General features: G+C 56.7%; 1 protein-coding gene across 6 annotated transcripts in view; it reads left to right on the forward strand.

Moving 5' to 3' along the window:
* The window catches only part of MYT1 (myelin transcription factor 1), a 61,266-nt gene that overhangs the window by 19,414 nt on the left and 16,636 nt on the right, over positions 1–25,216 (forward strand). For 5 of the 6 annotated variants that reach the window (XR_015139300.1, XR_015139301.1, XM_086333047.1 and 2 more), the window contains exons 3-13: positions 6,190–6,244; positions 7,232–7,262; positions 12,372–12,434; positions 13,156–13,403; positions 14,623–15,435; positions 16,666–16,800; positions 17,267–17,357; positions 18,384–18,497; positions 20,121–20,335; positions 22,195–22,382; positions 22,881–23,150. Coding sequence is in view for 4 of the 6 variants with exons in the window: in XM_086333047.1 (XP_086189173.1) it covers positions 6,190–6,244; positions 7,232–7,262; positions 12,372–12,434; positions 13,156–13,403; positions 14,623–15,435; positions 16,666–16,800; positions 17,267–17,357; positions 18,384–18,497; positions 20,121–20,335; positions 22,195–22,382; positions 22,881–23,150 (2,223 nt within the window). In the remaining 2 variants the exon portion in view is untranslated. The remainder of the gene's footprint in view (positions 1–6,189; positions 6,245–7,231; positions 7,263–12,371; positions 12,435–13,155; positions 13,404–14,622; positions 15,436–16,665; positions 16,801–17,266; positions 17,358–18,383; positions 18,498–20,120; positions 20,336–22,194; positions 22,383–22,880; positions 23,151–25,216) is intronic. The other variant, XM_086333049.1, reaches the window with a different exon arrangement.

Consider the following 25,216-nt stretch of genomic DNA (forward strand, 5'->3'; position numbering starts at 1 on the left):
AGTCCATGGGGTCACGAAGAGTCAGACACGACTGAGCGACTTCACTTTCACTTTTCAGTTTCATGCATTGGAGAAGGAAATGGCAACCCACTCCAGTGTTCTTGCCTGGAGAATCCCAGGGACGGCGGAGCCTGGTGGGCTGCCATCTATGGGGTCGCACAGAGTCGGACACGACTGAAGTGACTTAGCAGCAGCAGTAGCGGCGGATGTTCTAAAATGCTGCATTAAATTGTTATCTAACTTGATCACTTAGTTTTGTTTTCCCCTTAAGTTTGCATCTGACTGAGAGCGGCACTCACCTCACCCATCCAGCCCCAAGCATTCAGACATCACATGACCAAGAAGCTCCTCGATTTGAGGCCAGGGGCTCTGGGTGCTTTGTCTCCACAGTGGTTGGTGCTGTGGATGTGATGGGTAGGAAGGCTGCACTTGCCTATGGCTCAGTGTGACAAGATTGCAGGGTGTGGGACCTGCTGGGAAAAAGCTCAGTGGCCGTGCTCAGCTTCTCCCCCAGGGCCAGCGTTTCACAGCTGCTCCATTATGGTCATTTCCTCTAGTTTGGGCAGATAAGGCCCTAGTTACTGCTCTGAGCAGACAAGCTAAGACCAAGAGTGGGCCAGAGAAGGAGGGACTGTGGGCCTGGCACCAGGGGCACCGTCTGACTGAGGAGGTGGAGAAGGGGTGGGGGCACAAGAGGGCAGAACACATACAACAGAGGCCTGGCCTGAGAAGGAAGTGGGGAGCTGAGGAGCTCGTGGCTGGAGAAGTCCTATGTGGGAGGCAATCACAGCTGCCTGGGCTCTGAGTTCAGCACCAGGCATGTGGACAGCTCATAGGTGGGTCTGGAAGTGGCTGATAGAATTGTTGTGTGCTTGTGAAAGTGCTGGGCATTGGGCTTTTTTTCTTTCTTAACTTAAGGAGGAAAGGGTAGGTATTTGTCAACCCCTTCTTGACCTTGAAGAATGAAGTATTTGGGCCTCAGATTATGGGTGTTCAGTGGATGGCTAGAGATATGCAACCCAGGAGCATAGTGAATGCATGGGTGCTCAGCAGGGCCTCCTTACTGCCTCCCCTAGTGGATGCTCCTGACAGGGGAAGGGGTAGCACGGGGTGTGCCCTCTGACCAGCCTCATTGGATGTGGCTAGATTGCTACCCCTCAGAAGTTGGCAATTCCATTTATGTTGAAGTTTTAAACAGATGGGCCCAGACAAGGCTGCTTTATCAGGATGTCTATTACATAGCTATAATTTTAATGTAGGGGTTACAGTGAGCCGTGATCTCATACTTAGAGATCTCATGCTTAGAGATGTCAGGAGAGTCCCTCCCAAGATGGGTATTAAATAATCCTCCGTGGGGTGTCCTTTCTACAACCCAAGGAGAGGGCTGGTCTATGCAGCTGCTTATGGATTGAACAATGGGTGGAGTGTCAGAGAATTTCAGATACACACTGGGATATTCCCAAGGGCGGGACACCGATAGGAACCAGAAGTGCTGTGGCAGTTGTCAGGAGGTGCAGGGGTGTGCCTGGGTGGTTTAGCCTCAGCTGACAGAGAATGGAGAGCAGGATGTGTGCTGAAGGGGAGGTCCCTGAGACAGTAGGACTTCTCGAAGCAGAAGGCAGCTCTTGGGGCTGCCTGGGCTGGGGGCTGGGGAGGATCCTGCTGGAAGGCTTGGGAGAGGGAGCAAGGGACATACTTGACAGCTGCTCTTATGTCCTTAGGGGAGCGTCTCCCCAGATGTGGGAATATGGATATGCCCAGTATTCTGCCCCCAGGCTGTGCAGTGGTGATGTGCCTGCTGGAGGCGCTCTTGGCTGTGCACACGGGACCAGATCATGTCCTCCTCTGCCCCCTCCTCCCCCCGCACCCCTTGGTTTCATTCAGTTAGATATCTCTACCCTCCTCGTTGCAAAGTCATCCCTTCCTTCTAGGCAGGTTGCTTGGTCTCAGGAGTCAGCAGAATTCCTTGTTTGGGTCTTCCCAGAGGAAAAAGGACTTTGTCACTCAAATAATCTTGTACGTTTAAAAAGTTGTCCCAAGTTCATTCTAATTCCCCAGCTTTGCAGGCTTTTGGATGTGTTCTAAGTAAAATGGAACGTGGCCTGTTTCCTCCAGCCCAGAGCCAGCGTGGGTCCTCTGTGGCCTCAGGGGCCTGGACTCTCCTGCGACTCGGGGCTCTGGTTTCTGCTCTGATGGTCTTGGCCACCTCCCCCAGTTCCAGGATCTCAGTAGACGTTTCCGATTGTCCCCATTTGTCTGTCTGTCTGCCTGTTTGTCTGACCTTACATAATACACCCTGAGCAGTGAATGAGGTCTCTGCAGGGAGACACTGACCTCAAAAACATGAACCAGTGAGCTTATTTCAGATGGAGATGAGCAGGCACAGAGGAGAGTGAGAGAGGGGGTGTGAAGAGGGAGGACACAGGCCTGACCCCCCAGAGGTGCTGGCCACACAGTGGTGCACTTTCTCTGTGGGTCAGAGGCACTTGCTTCCTGAGGCCTCCCTCCCTGAAACGTCCTCAGATCATCGCTGATCCATGGGGCCTCCCCACCCCGGCCCGGGCTCATGGCTGAGCAGCTCCTTTCTCTTGACATCCCCCCTTCCCTGGAGTGAGACACCCACTGCCTCAGGTCCCATAGCTGGTGCTGTTCAGGCCAGGGCCCCCTGCAGGGACCGGAGAGGCAGGTGATGTCCAGGGCCACACAGGGCCAGGCTCCAGCATGGAGTCTGTCGTCCAGCCCTTAGCTGTGTGCAGATGGGCAGGGACATGGTTTAGGGTGGAGAGATGGGAAGCTCTTCAGTTGTGAAGGCCTGGGAAGAACCAGGAAGAAAAGAGATTGAAACAGAGAGCGTCAGAGAGAGACAGAGAGACAGACAGACAGAGGGATGGGGGATGCACCCCTCTAGAAACCACCGCCAGGTCCCTGAACTAGGCGGGGGTGGGCAGACCCTCTGGGGAAAAGGTGAAGTTTGGTGCAAAGCCCTCTGGGCCTGACTGGATGTTCCTGGGGGAGAGCCCACTCTGTCCTGTGTGTTCCTGGAGTCCTCACGATCACAGCCCAAGAAGCTGCTGGTTCAAGGTCACTCAACACCACCTTGGTCCCAGAGTGTGTAAACGTCCAGCTTGGGGAACTCAGGTTTGGCAAGGGTGCCACGGGACAGGTCTTAAAGGGGCTGGTCATGTGAGAGCTGTTTACATTTAAGAAGAGCTTACGTGATTTACTAAAAAATACAAAGCAAGGGACTTCCCTGGTGGTCTAGTGGTTAAGACTTCAGGCTTCCACTGCAGGGGGTGCAGGTTTGATCCCCACTTGGGGAACTAAGATCCCAGGTGCCACATGGCACAGCCAGAAAAAATTAAAAATAAGAAAACAAACAAACAAACAGAACTAAGCATTGCCACTCTCTTGAGTGAGACCATCTCGTGACACAATAAGGCAGGTTCGGAGGAAGGACAAAGAAACCGTTCTTGCTGGTCAAGAGATGTGGCTAGTGCTAGTGTTTGCAGATTGTTCTTCTGTAGTTTTCCTACTGAAGCCAGAATGACTGAAGTATTAACCAGAGCAAAGAGTGGGTTTGGGGAGCACAGGGCAGCTGTGGACAGGCAGCCGGTGGCAGACAGCGCAGACCTGTCCTTGAGAAGGCCTCTGGCCCCTTGTGGGGGACGTTAAGGCTGCTTGGCCGGGACAGGGGCCTTTCACCCTCCAGGCAGTAGGCCACTTAGCTACATGAGGGCTTTTTAGAAACAGGCAGGGTTGGTTTGTTCTTGGAACAGGGGAAGAATTTTCAAAAATAAATCAGTCAAAAATTGGGAAGTGTTTCATTGTCCTAGCCTATCTTCCCGTGGTGGCAGAGGTGGTGCAGCCAGCAGGCCGAGCAGTGCTGCCCACCGACACGTGGGCACACGGGTGCTGCGGGCCAGAGGACATGTACAGCCGCCCTTGGAGGAGGAAAGCAGGGTAAGTCCAGTGGAGCTAGTCAGAGTTCAGAAATCAAGGTTTACCTGCTTGCGCGTCGATGTGGCTTCTGGTTCTTACAGCTGATGCTCATGTTGAAAGGCTAACCCTAGTTCTTCCTCCCTTAGTTCAGTTTTTTTTTTTTTTTTTCCCTTTTACATCAAAACTCTGTGCACTGAGAACTTCTTACTTATTGACCATTTGATGCAGATAAATTGCAAATGGAAAGGTGCTCGGCAGAATGAATGGCACAGCTGTCAGCTCGTCGACGTGAGCTCCCAGTGTGAGAGCAGCCTGCACGCATCCTGCAGCCCTCTCCATTTTGTGCTCTTTGAATAATTTATCTGCAGGAAATCCAAATTGCCAAGGCCCGCTTTAACCCAGCAGAATGCTTGCCAATTTTCTTGGGAAAACTGACAAAAAAAGAGGTGTAGATTGCATTTCGGCTGAGAGTGGCTGGGCAATCAGAGCTCGGCCCCTTTGTGCCGCTGCATCGGAAGCCACTGCGCCGGGCTCGCGCAGACGACATTTGAAGGCTCATAAATGTAATGAAGTCCCTTTGACACCTGCTCCTCTCTTCACTTTAAATGTGAGCCATTGGTCCATGGGGAACCTCCGCTTTAAAAATAGAAATTATAGTAATTGTCTTCCGTGCTGTCGGGAGGCTGTAAATGCATGGCTCTCAGCTCTACTGCCTGCAATCGACGGCTGCAAGAATTACCCCAAGTTGTGATTTTTTGTCCTTAACAAATCACATGTATGCTCGTGCTGCGTGGGGGCAGGGGGGCTCACTTTGCAAGTTCCAACTTATGAACTGGGGGTCCATGGGAAAGGTCCCTCTCTTCCTTCCTGGGTGGGACCTTAGATGCTGGACCTGTGCTGGTTTCTGGGGGACAAAGCCCCTCTCTGCTGCTCCTTTCTGGGCATCTGGCTTTGCTCTGATGGCCATGCAGTGGCAGGAGGGTGGGGGTGGCTTCCTCCCCTTCCTGGCCACAGGGCACACCTGCTGGGTAAAGGTCCCTCCTACCTCCTGCCCAGACCCAGGCTGAGGATTCTCTGTGATGACCTGTGCCCCTGGGGGCATCCCTCCCCTCCCAGGGTTCTGCCTCCATTCCCTGAAGGACAGTGTGGGCAGCATTCCCATGGAAGTGGGTCTGGGGCAGAGAATGGGGGGTGGGAGCTCTGATTGGCTCAGGTAGGTGGTTGGGTGACACCAGGGTCTGGATTATGTCGGGCACCAGCCCCCCTCGGGGGCTCCACTCACTCTTTCCTGTGGGAATTGGCATCTCTGGGAGGGTGACCTGCAGGTTGGGTCTAGATGACCCCTCAGCCTGCACTCCTACCCCAGCCTGGCTCTCACCCCTGACTCCTTCCCACCCCCAGAGCCAGCACCGTGGCACATGGCTGATCAAACTCAGATGAGCTGTGAGTCCAGGAGATGTGCAGGATCTCTAAGAGTTAGCACTAAACAAAAACCCTAGTCATAATTTTTTCTATTGATACTGTTGAAATGATAATGTTTTGGATAGATCGGGCTAAGTAAGGTTTAAAATCAATCGCACCCATTTCTTTTTATGCTTTTAAGGTGGCTTTTAGAAAAGTTTAAATGATATGGGTGACTGACACTCTATGCCACTGGGCAGTGTTGCCTGAAAACCCCTGGCTGTGGGGAGCACCCCATCTCATGTAGGAGAGGCCAGGTCCCCAAACTCAGGCTGTGTCCCCGGGATCTCCCTGGATGGCACCCAGTAGAGAGTGGGAGCCGTCCACTCGAAGCTTCGTGGAGTTCCGCTCAGGTCCCAGGCGCCTGTTTCTAACAAGACAGCCCTTGTGTGCCAGGATCAACTGTGGGTGGAAGCCGGGTTCTCAGCACGGTGGGGTGGCTCCCGGCAGTGGGGTCAGAGTCTGTGGCGGGCACTGTCACCAGGAGACCGTGCGTTATGACATCGTGACGGTAACAAAGGTTCAGTGGGCGAGGCTTCCTCCTCAGGCGTGAACCTGGGGGCGGGGGGTGGGGGCACGCTTGGGCCCGGGGTCTCCTCCCAGAAGCACCGTGCCTCACCTGCTGCTCCTGGTTCTCAGCTCGTTCCTGCCCTGTGAGCGCTCCTTGTCTCCTGGGTCAGATTCACAGGCACCAGCGACGCTGGAGCCAGACGATGGCGTAGGCCACGCTGCAGACACAGCGGTGCTTCTGCTGGGTCCTGTTAACAGCACGGTTGTTTTTACTTGCAGATGAGTTTAGAAAATGATGAAAAGAGAGCTCGTACAAGATCCAAGGCCCTCCGAGGTGAGTGCTGCCCTCCCCTCCCAGCTGACTCTGGCCAAGAGTCCCGGGTCCTGAAGCTATAAGTGCCACTCCCAGCAGCTGTCCTCAGGAGAATAGAGTCCTGGAGCAGTGCCTCGGCCCTGGGATGTACCTCCCCTGCTCTGGGCACCTGGGGCTTCAGGTACCTGGTGGCTTCAGGGTTCCTCAGCCTTGGGCTGCCTTAGAGGGCTACCAGGGAGGCTTTAGGGCCAGAGGCACCTGTGGGGGTGGAAATGAGGAGCAGACCTAGCTCTCCAGAGGGGGAAACAAAGCTGCGTTAGACCCGCTCTGTTTGGAAAGGAAAGGCCGCCAGCCTTGCATCACCAGTCTCTCTGCTCCCAGGATATTAGTCTTCTTGCTGGAGGGTGGGGATGTCATTGGTTGAACTGGCAGTGGGGTGGGGAGAGGGGCGGAGGCCCTTCTTGCTCTGCAGGGATCAAGCCCTGACCCCTTGGCAAGCCTCACCTCCCCAACACCACGGGGTACATGCTGTTCCTGTATATGGGTGGCCTTCAAGGAGGGGCTGGGCGCCCTGAGCTTCCTGTGTCTGCCAGTCAGACTCCGGAAGTTTTTGCCCAGTGGCCCATCCCTGAGGGACCAGTTTCTTGGGCCACCTTCTGTTCTTTGTCTGGCTTTATCTGCTTGGGGGTTTCTAACCAGACACTGACTTCTACATGCAATTAGGAAAGAGACCCTGTCCTGCCTGGATGGCCCACAGAGCCTGTCTTGTGTGGGGCCTCTGTCTGAGTCTGTAAATCCAGGAGCCCCCAGGGAGGGTCTGGCAGGGGCACCGGCTTGGGGGACCGTGGATTCACTAGACCCCAGAGGATATTCCAGGGGGCCGGGGAACATGGGATTCAGGTCTCAGGGGAATTGCCTCCATGCTTCAGCCCACTTGTGCTGTAGGACAATGTGCCTTTTTCAATTCTACTTGCACACAAGTTCCCTGTTTCTCCTTCTCTCACTCAGCTCCCCTGGAGCCCACAGGAGCCGACCTCAGGTAAGATGTGGTGCTCGCCGGTGACCCCCTTTGTCCTAAAATGGCCTGCCAGGCACTTCGAATTGCCCAGTTGCCCCTGAGCCCCCTGCTTTCTGTGACAAGGTAGCTCCCCTTCTGGCCTGTGTCCAGCCGTCCTCGCCCTGCCTTGTCCTCTGGCCCCGTGTCCTGGTGCCACCATGCAGCCAGCCTTGCATGGGGGCACAGAGGTGCTGACAGCGGGTCCCCAGGACCTCCTGGCACCGTGGTCCTCAGCCAGCAACAAGGTGCTGTCTTAGTGGTGCCTTGACCAGAGACAAGGGTCCGGGTGTCCCACGCCCACGTCTTCCACTGGACTGAGAGCAGCAGTGGCCTGTGTGTCGGCTGAGCTCTGTGACGTTCCAGATCCCGGGCCGGTCTCCCGGGGCACATCCTGAGCAGGAGGGAGATGGACACACAGGGCTTTGCTGGTTGAAGCAGGAGGGGCCGGCCCTCTTCCTTGGAGGTAGACTTCCCTGTCTGCAGACATCTGTCCTGGGCTTGGCTGAAGGCTTTGTGTGTGGGGCGTGGGGAGGGGCTTAGGGAGGCCAGAGAGACCACACCCCGCCCGCAGCACCACCCACTTGGCCTTTGGACCGGAGGCTCTGTGGATCTAGGCTCTCCTCAGGTCTCCCTGCCAGCCCTGGGCTATTTTGCCCAAGCAGAGATCCAGTGAACAGTGTCCAGTGAGTGGCCAATAATAGCAGCCTCCCATACCCCGTCTTTTCTGAAGAGGGGTCGTGGTGACGCATCTGGGTCAGAGCACTAGAGAAGGAAGGGAGGGCCCCAGTGTACCTGGTCCAATTTTATAAACATCCTGGGAGCTGGGGCCAGACTTCAACTTGTGACTGAGGTAACCTGCTCAAGGCCACTTGGAGGGATGGAGGGACTCTGAGTGTTCCCTCCTGCCCCTGGGGCTGCTCTGCCCATGCAGTGGGGTCAGGCGTGACACCCACACCCTGACGGCAGGTCTGTGGGCTTCCAGACTGGTGGCTGGAGACAGACAGAGCTTTCTAGACACTGAGGGAGGGGCTGCTCTTCTGTGGGGCCACTGCCCCTTGCCTGGAGTGACTCCACAGAGCTGCGCGGGCCTAGGGCATTGGCCACATCCATATTCTCAGAGGTGAAGTCTCTCACTGGACAGTGAGCACAGCTGGGGCTGGCCCACCTTATTCTTAACCAGGCAGTAGTCAAGTGGTTGGCCTTTGCCAGTCAGGAATATGAGGACCCCAAACATGCCAGTGTGTCTCTAGCCTCTGAGGCTGTAACATGGAGGCGGGAGGGCAGAGGGCCTGGGAGGGGTGCTCAGAGCCCCACGGGTGGCAGGTGCTGCAGTGGCTGCACCGTGCCGTCTGAGCTCAGGGACTCTCATGGAAGCACCGGCTGGGGGTGGTGTGGCCCCACGTGTGAAGTGGAGAAACTGAGGCTCAGAGTATAACAGCTCATGCAGTCGGAAGAGTTGAATCACACACCCTCCTACACAAAGACTGGTTGTGGTTGCACGGCTGGAGGGTGGGGTGGGTGGGGACAGAAGCCAAGCCAGGCCCCTGGGAGCTGCCTGGGGGGTTGGGGCCTGTGCTGCTCGGAGCAGCACAGGCTGGAGAGCAGGTCTCCCGGAGGACGCACTGCTCCCCTGGGGCCATGCGATGTTCACCTGAGGACCTCCTGGGGACAGCAAGGGGGAGGAGGCTGTGCACAGGACTTGAGCTTCAGTAACAGTGTTACTTTTGGCAACAGATACAGTAAGGGAGGAAGTTGGAAAGGCAAACCAAAGGGCTAGGTTTCTCTTGACACTTTGAAGCCAAAGTGACCCCAAAATAGATTTGTTTTGAAATCTGTACACAACCAGCATAAGGGATTGTGTGACCATCCATGTTTTGTCCACTTTTGTTGATCTCGTGGTCTCACCCTGTTTACTTGGTAAGGGTGAGACCCGAATGCAATCTGATGGGGAAACTGGGGAGAAATGTTCTAGCGACAAATGTTCTCAGCAATCCTTCCTGTTTCGAAGAATCGATGCTCAGAGGAAAATGGCTCCTCTGTGCTAAGGAGCCATATGTGGTCCACCTGGAACTTGCCTCTCAGGCCTGAGCAATGCACTGAGATTGTGTGTTCAGCCTGTGGGCAGGGACAGGTCCTGCAAGCCGGACTCCTCCTCTGGGCACACCAGGCTCTGTGGTGGGACAAGCAGTTGAGCCCCCATTCTGGCGGAGCCTTTGTGGTGGGGCCTTCGTGGTGGATGCTGGCACAGGGAGAATGACCCATGGAGCAGACTTGCCCCTGGGATGGCAAAGGAATGCTTTCGGAATCACCTGATGGGAGGATGGGTCATGGAGAAGCTGTCCCCATGGGACTCACTTTGTGGACAAGGGACTTGAACCTGTGGAGCCAGAACCTGTGGGGCTCCCTCCCCCACCACAGTGGCCCCCTCCTCTGCTCAAGCAGAGACCCTGGGAGCAGCTTGCTCTCGCATCGTGGTTGCTAGGACACAAGCCAGGACTAAGCAGGACTCTCAGCTGCCCCCTCCCGCCCGTAGCCCATCAGTTCTTGCTCTGATTTGAGGCGAGTCCCTGAGAGAAGATGAGAGGTCTGTTGGCCTTTCCCTTTGTGCCAGTGGAGAACGAGTAGACCCTGTCCCTTGTCTCCATGGACTCATCTGCTGTCCCACAGCTGCAGGAGGCAGGATAGGAGGGAAGGAAGTGGGCGGGCCCCTCTCAGAGCACCCTTGGGGCGTCTCCCTCTTCCATGAGAGATGCCTATCTGTCTTGCCTGCACCCTGGTTCCCAGCCTGCCTGTCCTCACCGGAGGGCCTTCTCCTTGAGCCACCAGCCAGCTCCCACTAAGGGGACAGAGAGGAGTAGGGAGCCCTCTACCTGCCTCCAGGGGCCGGAGGGAATCCAGTCCCTTACAGGGCTTCTGATGGGATGGGCTCCTCTGCCTTGGCCTGAGACCTACTGTTTATGTTCAGAGCCCCCTGGGCCGTTGCCCGACCCCACTCAGTGCTAACTGAGGGCAGGCCCTCCGGGAGCGCCTCTGCCACACTTGGAGCCAGGTTGGGAAGTCAGGGGAGGGCTCAGCAGGATCCCCCATGCTGGGGGGCTAAGCTCCAGAGGCCTGGACCAGAGCTGGTGCTTCACCCCGCCCTCTGGCCCCAAGCACATGGAGGGACCCTACAAGCACAGGGTGCTCACAGGTGGCCTGCTGACACTGCACCCTGGGGCCCTGACTGGCCTCACGTCACTTTCCACGGGTGCTCTCTTGGCTGCCACGTAGGGAGCGGTTTCTTCCGCTTCCTCTCCCAGAGTGCCCCTTGGCAGCTCAGCACATGTGGGCGCACGCCTGGCCTGCTGCCCTGGGAGGAGCTGGCCCTCAGGGCTGGAAGCCAGGCGCCTCTGAACTGGGGGGTGGAGGTGTGGCTTTGAGCAGGTGATGTGTTTGGGGGTAGTGCCAGTACCACAGCAGCTGGCACCTAATTGCCTGATTAACTCTGATTAATCGACTAATTGGGACCTCAGCTTCAAATCCCCAATAACAAGGAGCTTTTGTGGAGTCTTAACGCTAGTACTTGAGAAAGTGGCAGCAAGTGTGGGTCATGGATTTCAGAATGAGAGGCCGTGGGCGGCAGAAGTCCTCTGGGTCTGGAAAGGAAATCACAGTAAAGTCTGCATGCTCCCCTCCCCCCTCCCCTTTCCTCTTCCTCTCCACCCTGTCTCCTTTCATCTCTCCTTTTAAATGCCAGGAGATCAGCCTCAGTGGCGCCATCATGGGGGGCTGCAGGGTGCATCCCCTGCAGAGACCCTGGCTCTCCCAAAGGCTGCCGATGAGCTGGGGGACAGGGCTCTGCTTGAACAGACAGTTCTGTTTCTCGCTGGTCCATCAATCAGGGTGGCCTGCCAGCTGGTGAGGCCCCATAGTCCTCTGTAGTCAAGTGGGTGATCAGTCAGTGTGTCTGGACAGAGGCCACAGTGGTGTACTCTTCTGGGCCCCAGGAGCCTACAGGTGTCATTGGCCACAGAACTTTCCTTCCTTGGCTCCGGGAGAGCCTGATCAGAGGTGGGGGCTCAGACCTGGTGATGACAAGTTTGTCCATCCTTGGATGGGGGGCACCTTGGAGTGACCCCTCCCAGGAGGAGCTCGGGCTCCCCCTCCTCCCACCACGGCCTCTCCATTTCACCAGCATCCATCTGCTGCTCCACAACAAGGGTGATGTCAGCTCCTTGCTATCCTGGTTCTTTGCACATACCCCCAAGCCCACAGGACACTGGCCTTGAGTGCCTCGCAGTCCTGGGGAGCTGACTCGCAGGGAAATGGGTGCGGTGGGCCGAGCCCTGATGAGCGGTTCCCAGAGTCTGGTTGGTGGATAGACAGAAGTTGTGGAAAGAGCAGGACTCCTGGGCTCTTGCCTCTGTCCCCGGGGTGTGAGCTGCTAGAGGCCAGGCATCATCCTCCCAGCCCCCCGCCCCTGAGGTCTCATGGCAGCTCCTGGGTCATCCGCCCTCATGGTTTCACCTCCCTTGCAGCAGGCTTCAGGCTCTGGAGTGGGGTCTTTGCCACCACACCGCGCCTACCTCCATCGGGATCCTGTGACTTAGGTCAAGGCTGCATGTTGTGAAGTTGTTCTGTCTGTGGGTGCCGCCTCAGTGAGCCAGCCCAGGGCAGCCTTGGCCAGGCCTCACAGCCTCGTGAAGGCCACTGAGAATCCCATGTTTGTGCTTTGCCCGTGGGCCAGACTCGGGTGCTGGTTCCAGGAGCACCTCGAGGGCCCTGTTCCCCAGCCCCCTAAAAACCTGGTGGCGGCTTGCCTGCAGTGGGGAGACTCATCGTGGACAAAGGAATCCTGCCTTGATCTCATACACACAGAGCTTTAATTAAACACACTCATGAAACTGTAATGAGCCATTCATTTATTTAAATGGAGTGAGTTATTTCATTAATTTTTTGCGAACTGCAAGCAGCCGTCCTAAGATGAACTGTTTTGGAGACAATCTTCTACTCCCCGGGGGGATGGTCTGGGGTGGGCCCTGAGATTCTGACCCTGTCCCCATGCCACACGGGGCCGCCCCCAGGTGACTGCTCCTGCTTGTCTCCTCCCAGCTGTCCCACCCCCGGATGCACAGGCTCGGGGCATATCCGTGGCAAGTACTCCAGGCACCGAAGGTGAGGAGCTGGCGGGCCCTCAACGGGTTCCTGGGAAAGAGGTTTGGCTGTGGAGGGTGGAGCTCCTCTCCTGCTCTGCGACCCTCTAGAACTGTAGGGGTCTAGAACTGTCCCCCTCTGCTCTGGACTGATGAGCTCCGGTGGCCTCTTGTGCAACCCCGAGCCTTTCTGGGTGTCTCCCCAGTGGGGCTGCTCTGAGGCCAGAGGAGGCCTTGTGGGCAAACCCAGAACAGAGCCAGCACATGGTGGGGTGACCGTTTTCACTGCTGTCCTCCTGGGGGTCCCAGGGTCCCACTGGACCTCAGGGGCCTCTGATTGTGGTGCCCAGTTCAGGGGGTGGATGAGGGTGGGAAGGGTCTGGAGGTGGGAAAGGAAGGTCTGGGTGCTCCTGGGGGCGGTGGGCACGGGGCAGAGTAGCCTGGGCCAGCCCCCATCCCCAGCCATCCCAGAGCGGGTGACTCTGGCGTGGACAGGGCCCCCGAGGTTAGGGGTCCCCAGACAAGCAGGAAGTGAAATTTAAAACACAATCTGGTGCTTTTTAATGTGGACACTTACTATAAAATTTCGAACACATCGATATGCCAGTCTCGCTTTTGGATTTTGGTGGAGGGAGGTGATGAGAGGCAAAGAGAACTTTTCAGGATAGGGGAAGTGCCGCAGAGGGTGAAGGGTCGGGGGACCGGGAGATGCTGAAGGGGGGGCCCGGCCTCCTCCCTCCCAGTTTGCAGAGCTGCCCTCTGGCCAAGAAGAGGAAGCTAGAGGGCCCCGAGGCCGAGCACCTGGGGTCCAAGCGGAAGGCACCCCCGCTGAAGCTGGCTCTGGACGAGGGCTACGGCGTGGACAGCGATGGCAGCGAGGACACTGAGGTGAAGGACGCCTCTGTTTCCGATGAATCGGAAGGAACTGTGGAGGAGGACGAGGCCGAGGCGTCGGGACAGGAGGAGATTCATCGCCCTGAGCCAGCTGAAGGTGCTTTGTTGCTCTGTCTCCCCTGAATAAAGGCGCTTAGTGTGGCCCCGGAGAATCGCAGCCTGTGGGCGGGCAGGGCTCCCGCGAGCCAGGAAGCCCTGCTGAGAACAAGTGCCTCTTGTCCAACATTTGGGACTTCCTGGGGAGGGGCCGGCTCTGGGGGCTCAGGGTCTGTGTGTGAACACTGTGCATTTGGATGTGTGTCTGTCTGCGTGTGTGACAGAAGGACGGACAGATGGATGTGGCTGTGGGTCTGTATGGGGTGGTCTTGGACAGACCCGCCCCACTTGGCCTCAAAAGAGCCACCTGGTTGGGGGGCAGGGGTCTGCTTGGCATTAAGGGAGGTGGTGGGGGTGTCCAGGGAAGCTGGGCTGGGCAGTGAGAACTGAGGGGTCTCCTTGCTGTCACCTTCTTCCCTGTATGGCCCCCAGTTCTTGGGAATCACTAGTGTGAAGGTGGGGCATGTCTGTGTTCTGAGACCCCGGCAGACTTGTGGGGTCCTGAGGGTGTGGCAGAGGCCGGAGGCCCAAACCCTCCCCTCCAATACATCCATGTTTCTGGTGTTCTCCCCTTTTGGGATCTGAGGTGGATTCTTACTTCACTTTAGAGCCACTGTAGGGAGAGTTCTTGCAACCCACCTCCCTGCTGGGGACCTGGCTGTGCCCGAGAGGGTGCCGGGTCAGGGACTTGGCCTCCTAGCTTCCTTACACAGGAGGGAGCTCTGTGCTCTGGCTCAGCCCTCCTGAAGGGGGAGCAGGCGGGCTGGCTCTCACATTCTGGAGTCCTTATCCATCACCCAGGGGGCCCGGGTGTGGTGAGCACCCACTGCATCTCAGCCATGGCGATGAAATGACTTAACCTTTAAAAACAGCTTTTACTGCTTCTCAATTATGAAACAGTGTTAAAAGATCTTATGCATTCTGTAGGCTCCATTTTATGAAACACAGATTTGCCTGATTTTAAAAAGTGCACATAACAGGGAGGACTGTTAATCAAAACTATCATTGTAAATCTTAGTTTCAAAAGTACAGCAGTGGTTTCTCCAAGCAGACAAAAACGGCTACATCGATCCTGTTTCTGGGATCTGGTGTCCTCTGGCTGTGGGGGAGTGGGGTGAAGGAACTGGAGCCAGTGGCCTGGAGACACACTCCAGGTGACTCTTAGCCACCCCCCACCCCCATTCCCATGTGCCTACCATATGGTTTCTGATTTTGTGTAGGAAGGAGCCCAGTAAAGGCACATTTTGCATCCAATCCCATCAGCAGCCCCTCGGGCTCCTCCAAGGGCAGCTATAGCAGCTATCAGGAAATCATTGCAACTTCTCTCCTAAATTTGGGCCAAATCGCTGAAGAGACCCTGGTTGGTGGAGACTCAGGCCAGGTGGTCACGCCAGGCCTAGTTCAGGAGGCTGAGGAGGAAGCCACCAGTGATGAGGGGGAGAAGGAGGACTTCATCCAGCCGGAGGACGTGGAGGAGGTGATTGAAGTCACCAGTGAGCGCTCCCAGGAGCCGGGTCCCCAGTCTCTGGAGAGTGTGGCCAGTGAGGCATCCAGTAAGCAGAAAGTGATCCTGGGCAACGAGGAGGAAGAGGAGGAGGAGGAGGAGGAGGAAGATGATGATGAGGAAGATGACGAGGAGGACGAGGAAGACGAGGAGGAGGCCCCTCCTGATGTAATCTGCCAGGAGGATGCCCCCCACGTCCCTGTCCCAAAGAGCCCTCAACCCCGGGGCCCGGTGCCTCCCAGCCCCAAGCCTGGGTACTCCGTCCTAGTGGAGGTGCGGTCCGATGACGGCAAAGACGAGGACTCGCGCTCCCAGAAGTCTGCGGTCACAGACGAGTCGGAGATGTACGACATGATGACCCGTGGCAACCTGGGCCTCCTGGAGCAGGCCATTGCCCTGAAGGCCGAGCAGGTGCGGGCTGTCTGTGAGCCGGGATGCCCACCTGCCGAGCAAGGCCCACTGGGCCCGGGCGAGCCGGGGAAGGCAGCGAGGCCCCTGGACGCTGCCCGGAAGAGCTACTGCAGCAAAGGTAGGCTGGGCTCCCAGGGATGCCCGGGACCTGTGGACATGCCCTGAGGATTTCACTGGCTGGGGGTCATGGGAGGTGGGGGGTGTTGGCCAGACAGACACAGACTGTGGTCGGTGAGGCAGAGGCAGGGCTGGGAGCACCATAAGGGCATTGGCACTGGTCCTCAGGGATCCTGATGCTGAGACACAGGTGCCCACGAGCCCTAGAGGGGCTAGAGGCCAGTGCTAGAGCCCTAGAGGCCAGTGGCAGCGAACTCAGGAGGGCGGTGCCTGGGAGAGGCTTATGAGCCCCTTAGGGTGCCTCTGCCTGCCTGGGGGTCAAAGGACAACCTCCTCCCATTTGAATCAGGCAGAGCCCCCAGGGGCCCTGCCCTCCCTGGGGGTGGGCATTCTGAGCATGGTCTGTGATTTCTGTGTTCTACCAAAGGGGATGATAGCTGCATTGGAAGTTTCCCTGGGTCACTGGCTATGCCCTGGGGACCATGTGCGTCCTGAGAGGTCTTCCCTTCTGCCCCAGACTTACAGTGACCTCTCTGACCTGTAAAGGCTTAATGAGGTCAGTAGCTGAGATTTGGGGTTAAGTTTCTTCCTAAGCCTTTATTAGCTGCTTTGATTCCCTGGTAGCTCAGACCTTAAAGAGTCTGCCTGCAATGTGGGAGACCTGGGTTTGATTACCGGGTTGGGAAGATCCTCTGGAGAAGGAAATGGCAACCCACTCCAGTATTCTTGCCTGGAAAATTCCATGGACAGAGGAGCCTCGTGGGCTACAGTCCATGAGGTCTCAAAAAAGTTGGACACTACTGAGCAACTTCATTTTGGGTGAGTTACTTAGCTTATGTCTCCCCCTTTTGTGTCAACATGAAGGACGAGTCCTGGCAGGGGTGTTGCTGCACAGCTTCACTTCTCTGTGGAGGCCTGGGGCTGCGCAGGACATTAGCAGGACAGGGCAGAGGGCACCAGCCGCCATCCAGGTGGTCTTTCTCAAAGGGCTGCAGTCCCACTGTTTGTGGGTTTTCGCCCTCTACGGGCTTTTCCACTTAGACACCCTGGACAGTCCCTCTAGTATCCCCTTGCTGTCCAGCCCTGGTGCCTTTAGGGCTCTTGGGCGGTCTGGTCATCCTCCTCTCTGGATAGCCAGAGTGAAGGTTGTGAGCTGCACTACCCCCTCCCTGCTCACCACTACCCCCCAGCTTCCTGGCTGCCCTCTGACCCAGAGGCCCTGTGTGTTTAGATCCCTCAAGAACTGAAAAACGTGAGATCAAGTGTCCGACACCAGGCTGTGATGGCACCGGCCATGTCACTGGGCTGTACCCACACCACCGCAGCCTGTCTGGCTGTCCCCACAAGGACAGGATCCCCCCGGAGAGTGAGTAGCTCTGCATGGCTCAGGCTGCCTCTGGTGTTTGGATGGTGCCCACTTTGGGGAATGGCCACACAGAGCCCTGTCCCTCTGAACCGGCATGTCCTGAAGCCCATACTTGAGCCCTACAAGCATGGGGACGTGGAGGGTCCAGTGATTCACCTGGAGATGGCAGCCTGGGTCAGGGTCCCAGGAAGCTGGCCATGGACATGGGCACGCAGGAGGGGAGGCTGGGCTCTGGAGCTGGGGAGGGACCACTTTCTATGTGCTGGGGGCTCAGAAGGAAAAAGGCTGTCCTTACTTCTGTGTGAGGGGCAGTAAGTTGAGAGGAGGGACATTGTAAGGCTGAACTGGTTTCTGCCCTAGAGAGCCAGGGCCACCGTGGGAGGGGTTCTCTGACTGAGCTGAGCCTCGGGCTCCTGGATGCTCCATGGAGGGAGGTGCTCACTGGCTCCCCCCGATTGTCTTGCAGTCCTGGCCATGCACGAGAACGTGCTCAAGTGCCCCACTCCTGGCTGCACAGGCCAGGGCCACGTGAACAGCAACCGTAACACGCACAGAAGGTATGGGGCTGGACTGGACGTGGTGAGGGCGGTGGCGGGGGCATGCTGTGGGTGCCCCAACCTGGCACATGTCTCAGGCTTGCCCTGTCCCTCTGTGTGCTGCTTTTTGGGGTGAGTGCAAGGTCAGGACAAACCTTTGGTGGGCGCAGAGCAGCACCTGGAGGGGTGGTCACTGGTGCCACTCTGAGGGGATCCTGAGAGACCAGAGTGCGCCTGGAGGAATGGGTGCCTGCAGCCTGAGGTAGAGCCTGGTGGGGACCCTGCCCTGTGGAGATTCTGGAAGCCTCTGGACACTAGCTCTTGCTTAGGGCACAGCCTCAGCATCCGGGCCTAAGCCTGGTTGCTCAGCGGGGTGCTGAGACCCTGGTGCTTCCGTTGTCTGCCGTCTTCTGGCCACTGCTTTCCCGAGCCCTGGGCAGCTGTGGCTGTGGCAGCAGGTGCCTTTGCTCCAGTGAGTGACACTCAGCTGAAAGGACGGCCAGAGTCTTTGAGGTCCAATCACTGAGAAGAGGCTGAACTCCCCAGCACTGCTGTGATGATGTCACCTCCTCTGGTTGATCAGCTTCTTAGTTCGAACAGTCGAAGCCGTATCCATGGTATCTTGGATTAGGTGCTTTCCTGGGAAGGACCTGTGCCCTTCTGCTGTGACCCTGGTGTCCGTGTCCTCCAGGGTCAGCACCCAGTTCATGGCCTGTGGGTGACAGAATTTTAGCAGCTCTGGTTGATGGTGAGGCAAGAGGAGTAAGGTGAGAGGCAGGCCCATCCCCCAGATCCATCCAGAGGAGAGACCTTTGTCTAGAGCCTTGAAGAACTTTAGGATGCATTGTCTCTGTGTGTCTTGGCTTAGAATTTCCAAAAACAGAAACTGAGTGAGCAGCAGGTGCTTTGAGGGCTGAGGACAGAGCTGGGGGAAAGCCCCCTCTATAGGAACGACAGCCTTCCCTGGGCGCCTGCTGGTGTCTGGCTCCTGGCTTAGATGGGCGGGGCCTGGGGAAGGGCTCAGCTGTCCTCCTATCCTGTCTCTAGTTTGTCTGGGTGTCCCATTGCTGCTGCCGAAAAATTAGCCAAATCTCATGAGAAGCAACAGCCACAGCCGGGAGAGCCTTCCAAGAATAGCTCCAATTCGGATCGGATCCTCAGGTGAGTGACATGAGCCATAGACCCGGAGGGGTGTTATTGGACCCAGGTTCGTCTACCCGACACATAATGAGGCCGAACAAACCAAAACTGGGTTGGAGTTTGGAGCAGAGGAAAGTTTATTACAAAAGCCATGGAAGGAGAATGGGTGGCTGGTGCTCAGAACATTCAACTTCCCATTGGCTTTCTGGTGAGGTCTTTACAGACAGTGTGAGGGAAGAGGGTTTGAGATGCATAATAGTTTGTGGACCTTCTTCTGATCGGCTGACGGTGAGGTGGTAGGTGATGTTTCAAGAATCTCAACCTTACGATTCCAACAGTCTGGGGTCCACAGGGTTGTGGTCGGCATGTCGTCACCACTGGGCAAGTGTCTTAGTTTCTGCAGAGTGACTCAGATATGTGTCAGATTGTTCCCTCTGTCTCTTCCAGAGGAACTAGAAGCCCGGTTGTGACTCTGTTGTCCTCTTAACTGACTGACTTGCTCTTTGGAACCTGGAAGGTTGAGGGGGCTTACAGCCTTTTTCCTACAAATGAGAAATGAGGACCAGAGGGGCTTTTGTCCCAGGAAGGCCCTGTAAGGCGCAGCCATTAAGTTTAGGCCTCATCTTCCCTTGAGGGTAGCTGAGAGCTCGCCAGCAACTTCTCAGCTGCATTGGCCAGTCCAGAGTGGAGGAGGAGAGCCTGCTCGTGCTCTGTTGGCCTCGCTTTCCCAAGGCCCTTCAGAGCTGGCCTTATCGTGGTTCCAGGGTCTTCTTGGCAACAGGCTCCTCTTTTCCGGTCATGCTCAAATTCTTACAGTGCCTGGCACCTCGGGGCCTCTCCATTGGTCCTTCTTAATTCCACCCTTTCCAGAGTGAAGTCACTGCTTGGCTCTAGACGCCTCCTCTGCTTTCCTTCTCTCTGAGCCCCTCACTGGAATGGTACAGACCCCATGGCCTTTCTTTTCTGCTGGTCTCGCTCCTGCCCCGGCCCCTGGGCTGTGGAGGCTGGTGTCTCCACACCATCTCTTGTACATTTAAAAATCTGAGCTCTTCCAGAGCTCCAGTAACAGTGACTGAATGCTTGCAGCAGTGCTTTCATGCCTGTCCTTAACTGGGCAGCAGCCCTTCCAGGGGCATCTTAAGCAACTTTAAGCAGAGGACAGGGAAGGGCTAGGCCACTCCCTTCAAAAAGTGGAGCTGCTGTGCCCTGAGGCTGATTCTCAGAAACACCCCCATATCCCCTCCAGGTGCTCCAGCTCCCTCCTGTCTGGGGAATTGTATTAACAAGTTATTCCACCACCAGAATTCCACTTTGACTGCCCACGACCCTAAAGATGCTCCTCTGGGGCTCCCAGCCAAGGGCTCAGAAACCAGCTCTCCTTTTCCCCTCCTCTGGCTGATGCTGTCTGCAAGGGGGATATGTGCTGTTACTTCAAGTCTCCTAGTGCTTCTTCCCCATGGCAGTTCTTCCTGCACATCCCGCAGGCAACCTGTAGTGGCGGGCAGGGGAGGGCCTGCCTGGGTCTCAGTCCACACTGGCCTCTGAGGGATGGCTGGGCTAGGCTATGGCAGAGGGTGCTGGGTTGAATAGCACAGGGTCCTTGTGTCCTGTCTTCATGCTTCTCATCTCCATCCTGCACCCCAGGCCCATGTGCTTCGTGAAGCAGCTTGAGGTCCCTCCATATGGAAGCTACCGGCCCAGCGTGGCCCCCACCACACCCAGGGCCAACCTGGCCAAGGAGCTGGAGAAGTTCTCCAAGGTCACCTTTGACTACGCAAGTTTTGATGCTCAGGTTTTTGGTAAGCGCATGCTTGCCCCAAAGATTCAGACCAGCGAAACCTCACCGAAAGCCTTTAAATGTAAGTTGGGGAAACTGCTCTGGGAGGTGTAGGGTCTGAGGGGCAGAGGAGGAGGAACCCTTCCCCAGGAGCATGTAGGGACTCTCCATCTGGGGCCCCAGCTGTCCCAGTCTACCGTGGTGACTTTCTCAGAGTCTGGGTCTCACCCACGTTGTGGCCTTCACGTTCAGCATCAAACTGGATGTGTCTCCTCACTACACGTTGAAACAAAAACAAGTGTGTTATGGTGTGCATGTCCAAAGAGTTAAGCCCAACATCGCTGACATGGTTTACCCTGTGGGTGTGCCCTCCCCCGGCTGTCCTTTCCCAGGCAGTTTATTCCAGCTCAAGGGTGGAGGTCTAGGGAGAGCCACTATGCTGAGCCTGGATACCCAAAAGATGCTCAGACAGGGACCATCTTGCTGGATACAGTGTGCCATTTGTAATATTAGCAACAAAATTTCTGGGTGCTTGCACTAACAAAATTCATTCCTACAAACCTTTGAGAACAAGCTCTCCTGTCTTTCTAAAAAACTATTCCTATACTTGGGTTTCACTGGGCCTTTGTTGCTATGCAGGCTTTCTCTAGTTGTGGCGAGCGGGGGCTACTCTGTTGCAGTGCACGGGCTTCTCACTTGGTGGCTTTTGTTGCGGAGCACAGGCTCTAGGTGTGCGGGTTTCCGTAGTTGCAGCTTAGAGCATGTGCTCAGTAGCTGTGGCACACCAGCTTAGCTGCTCCTCAGCATGGGGAATCTTTGATCCCCCAGACTAGGGATCAAACCCATATCTCCTGCATTGGCACTAGACTCTCAACCACTGGACCACCAAGGAAGTCCCCTGTCTTTTTTTGGTCGCTTATTACACTAATTTGTGAGTTGCAAGCCAATTAACTTGCGTAATACCTACAAAATGGAAAACTGCCCCGGTGTACATAAGGTTGGAACCGGCAGCTCATGATGGATGTTCAGATGCCAAAACCAGCAATGATGAGTTTCCTATGAGTTCATACTAGAAACACTGATCAATACAATGGCCAGCTGGAGTGCAGGTATCTCTCCAACTTGTTAGGAGAGGGCTTCATGCAAGGCACCCACTTATACTGGGGCACTGGAAATTTGCTGGTGATATCGTGATTACTCAGAAATCATACCTGAGAGTGATCTTATGGTTACGGCACAGTTACTAGAAAAGATGACAGTTTATGCCTTCATGTTTCATGTTCTGTTGTTCAGTAGCTAAGGCCTGTCCAACTCTTTGCAATCCCATGGACTGCAGCATGCCAGGCTCCTCTGTCCTCCACTAATTCCCAAGTTTGTTCAGATTCATGTCCGTTGAGTCGGTGATCCTATCTAAATCTTATCCTCTGCTGCCCCCTTCTCCTTTTGCCTTCAGTCTTTCCCAGCATGAGGGTCTTTTCCAGTGAGTCAACTCTTGGCATCATTATATTTGAGCAACAATGTTATTTACTAAAGCTGTGGCTGTTGAGGAGGTGACACCAAAATCATCCTTTTGAGATATTGTGACAAAATTTGCCTACTTAAATGACACTGTAGACACTCTTCCTATTTACAGACTTTAGTCTCTCAATAAGCATTCACCAATAGATAACTTGTTTTGTTTGCAATATCAAGGATGCTAGCCTGTCTTTGCCCTTTCTGCCCAAGTTATGGTCAAGACAGAAGTGGCCTTCTCAGTACCCGACAAGGATGGGGGCAGATTGGGGTATGCAAGCTCATGGCAGTGGGTGGGTGACCCAGCCCTGGGCCCACCTCCACATAGCTGTGCTCAAAGCCCCCAGCCACCTAAAGCTCCCCTGTGTGTCTTTGTGGCCGCCTCCCGTTCACGTTGTATATCAGCCTGCTGTTGTTCCCTTTTTGCAGCCAAACCTTTCCCAAAGGCCTCTCCCCCCAGGCCCAGCCCCTGCACCTCATCCTCTTCTGCAGGCTTCGACTACGCCCACGATGCAGAGGCCGCGCACATGGCCGCCACTGCCATCCTGAACCTCTCCACGCGCTGCTGGGAGATGCCTGAGAACCTCAGCACGAAGCCACAGGACCTGCCCAGCAAGGTGGGCAAGGCCCCTGCTGGGAGCTCCTTCTGAGGCAGAGAAGGCGGGTGGGGTTTGCAGTCAGGACTATATGCAGCCTGCACAAAGCAGGCTCAGCAAACCCAGCATCTATAAGGGGAGTACCACTCTTTCCTTTTCTCCCTCCTGACCACTGACCCTGCTGGCCAAAGACATTGGATGGGTCCACCTCCCTGAGCACCACGCGCTGTGCCTAAGAGCGCCAAGTGGCTGTACACACCTGTTCCCGCATCTACCGGGATGCGGGCTTCCACTAGTTTCCACGTGTTCCTGTGCCCACACAGGTGGCCATGTGCAGGGGCTGGTTTTATGGGCTGGAGGCCTTGAGGCAGTGGGTAGAGTGAGTCCACTCAGTCAGCTTCAGGATACTTTCTTCTCAGAGGCTCTTCTCTTCTTTTTGGCCCTGTTCCCTTTGGAGGGAAAATAAGGCACATGTGGGAAGGGATGGTGTCTAATCTAGATGTCACCTTTGCAATGCAGGCCGCGGACATTGAGGTGGATGAGAACGGAACCCTGGACTTGAGCATGCACAAGCACCGCAGGCGGGAGAACACTTTCCCCAGCGGGAGCAGCAGCAGCAGCAGCCCTGGCGTGAAGTCACCTGACGCCTGCCAGCGCCAGAGCAGTACCAGCGCCCCCAGCAGCTCCCTGACCTCACCCCCGTCTAGCCACGCCTCCCGCCAGGATGAGTGGGACCGGCCTCTGGACTACACCAAGCCCAGCCGCCCACGAGAGGAGGAGCCTGAGGAGGTGGGTGCTGTCCAGGTGGGAGGTCCAGAGCTGTTGGATGGTTGGAGGAGAAGGGGTTGAGCAGGTGCTGGCGGTCAGCTTGCCTTACCCAAGGGTTGGCATAAACAGGCTGGAATCTCCAGGCAGAGGCTCTGTGGGTCCTACCCCTTTCCACACAGGGTTCTGCCTGCTCCGGGCAGCTAAGTCCACCTTCCTGGAGGTGTTTTCACCATTGGCTCAGTTTGTGGCCTTGTCCCCTCCAAGAGGGAGGTGGTCTTCTCACCTCTGGAGAATTAGTGGTCAGCAGCAGTGTGGCTCTCCAAGAGTGTGGAGAGGACAGGGGCGGTTCGGGGGATGATTTCAGGAATGGCCTCAAATTCCTTGGTTTCGTGGGCCTCCCACCAGCCTGCTGTCCAGATGAGGGACACCCTGAACTCTTGTGGCAGCCTCTCCTCACCATCCCCAGGACACTGCAGGCCCCTGGTTCCCTGGACAGAGGCAGGAGAAAACGCCTGGCCTCTGGCAGCCAGTGGTCTGAGACCCAGAGCAGTACTGACTGCTAAGGAGCGGCAAGCCGGGCCTCGGTGTTGACCCATCCACAGCCTGGGGGCTGGTGGAACAGTCCCTTCCTGGTGACTCCACCCACTCGGGGTGGGACTGACTGGGGGCTTCCAGGAAGCAGGACTCCGCTCTGAGGGTGCAACTCCAGGCGGGCTCTGCATAGTGTGGACAGGCCTGAGGGGTCCCTCCCAGCCCTCCCCTGTCTGCCAGCCCCACTTCCAGGAGGGCAAGGGGGCCAGGTCCCTGCGTGTGTGCTAAGTCGTGTCTGATTCTTTGTGAGCCCGTTGACTGTAGCCCTCCAGGCTCCTCTGTCCATGGGATTCTCCAGGCAAGAATACTCGAGTGGGTTGCCAGTGCTATTCTCTGGGGGATCTTCCTGACCCAGGGATTGAACCCGAGTCTTTTGCGTCTCCTGCATTGGCAGGGAGTTCTTTACCACTAGGGACACTGAAGCAGAACCAGGAAGCCTCTGGAATGGTTGTGTCTGGGCAGGGCCAGCCTGGAGGAGGGCAGGGCCAGCCTGGTGGGGAGCAGGGCGGTGTGTGGTGGAGCCAGCCCCTTGGCAGGCGGGGCTGGGGGCAGATCCCTGAGGAGGAGGAGCAGTGGTGGTGAGGATTCTACTGTGAGAACCCACCCCCTCTACAGTTTCACCTTCAGGGGTGGCCAGGTTCCTCCGTCTACCGGCCTCACAGGCACCCCTACTTTATAGAGGAGCCGCCTGGTCCAGGTCTGGGTCATCTGGCTCAGTCACATGGCAGCAACTCAGTGTCAGGGCTCAGAAGAGGGATACTTCTCTCAGAGTGAGCCCCTGGGGTAGGGTGGCTGGCTGAGGGTCAGCGGGGGCTGGCAGGAGGGCTTCTCTCTGCGAGTGGGGCCAAGTCTGAGGCCCGGTGGGGCCCTTCTGTTCCTGTTGGGGTCACCAGGCTGTGTCCCCCCATCCGCTGTCACCTTGTTCAGTTCTGTGCCTGTGCCTCGTCTCCCCTCCACCCTCCAGTGGTCCTTCCCCTTGCCTTGGCCCCCAGCTCAGGCTGGTCTCTCTGGCCACTTCCCTCTGCCACCTGCCCGGCCCCGCCCCACCTCCCCATGCCCTCTGAGCATCCTCACCCCTTTCCAGGACAGTTGTGTCATCTGTAGGTGACCTGGGTCTCAGAGGTCCTGGGGAGCCTGGCCACGGAAGCCTGCTGCTGTGCTCCATCGTCGACCATCCACTCCCTGGCAGGAAGCCTCAGTTAACCCCCAGGCCCTTCCTTTCCTCCCCTGTGCCCTGGGCACAGGTGCCCCAGTCTTACTGGGTCACCCCCTGGATCAGGCCTTCCCAGTCCGTCTACTGTGGTCTGGACTCCCCGTTCAGACCCTCCTTCTAGCTCTGCCCAAGGCTCCTTGACCATCTTGCCCCAGCCTTTAGCATCACCTCCCATCCAACTCTGGCAGCAGTGCCCCCTCATGTCCCCAAACAGCCCTGGCCCCTGTGTCTATGGGCCTCTGGGATGTGCTTCATGCTCTGGAGCTGCCTCTGCCCCTGTGAG

The sequence above is a fragment of the Bos grunniens genome, chromosome 13, assembly GCF_055505025.1.
Source record: "Bos grunniens cultivar Pamir isolate PY7600 chromosome 13, Bosgru_T2T1.0, whole genome shotgun sequence".
Lineage (NCBI taxonomy): Eukaryota > Metazoa > Chordata > Mammalia > Artiodactyla > Bovidae > Bos > Bos grunniens.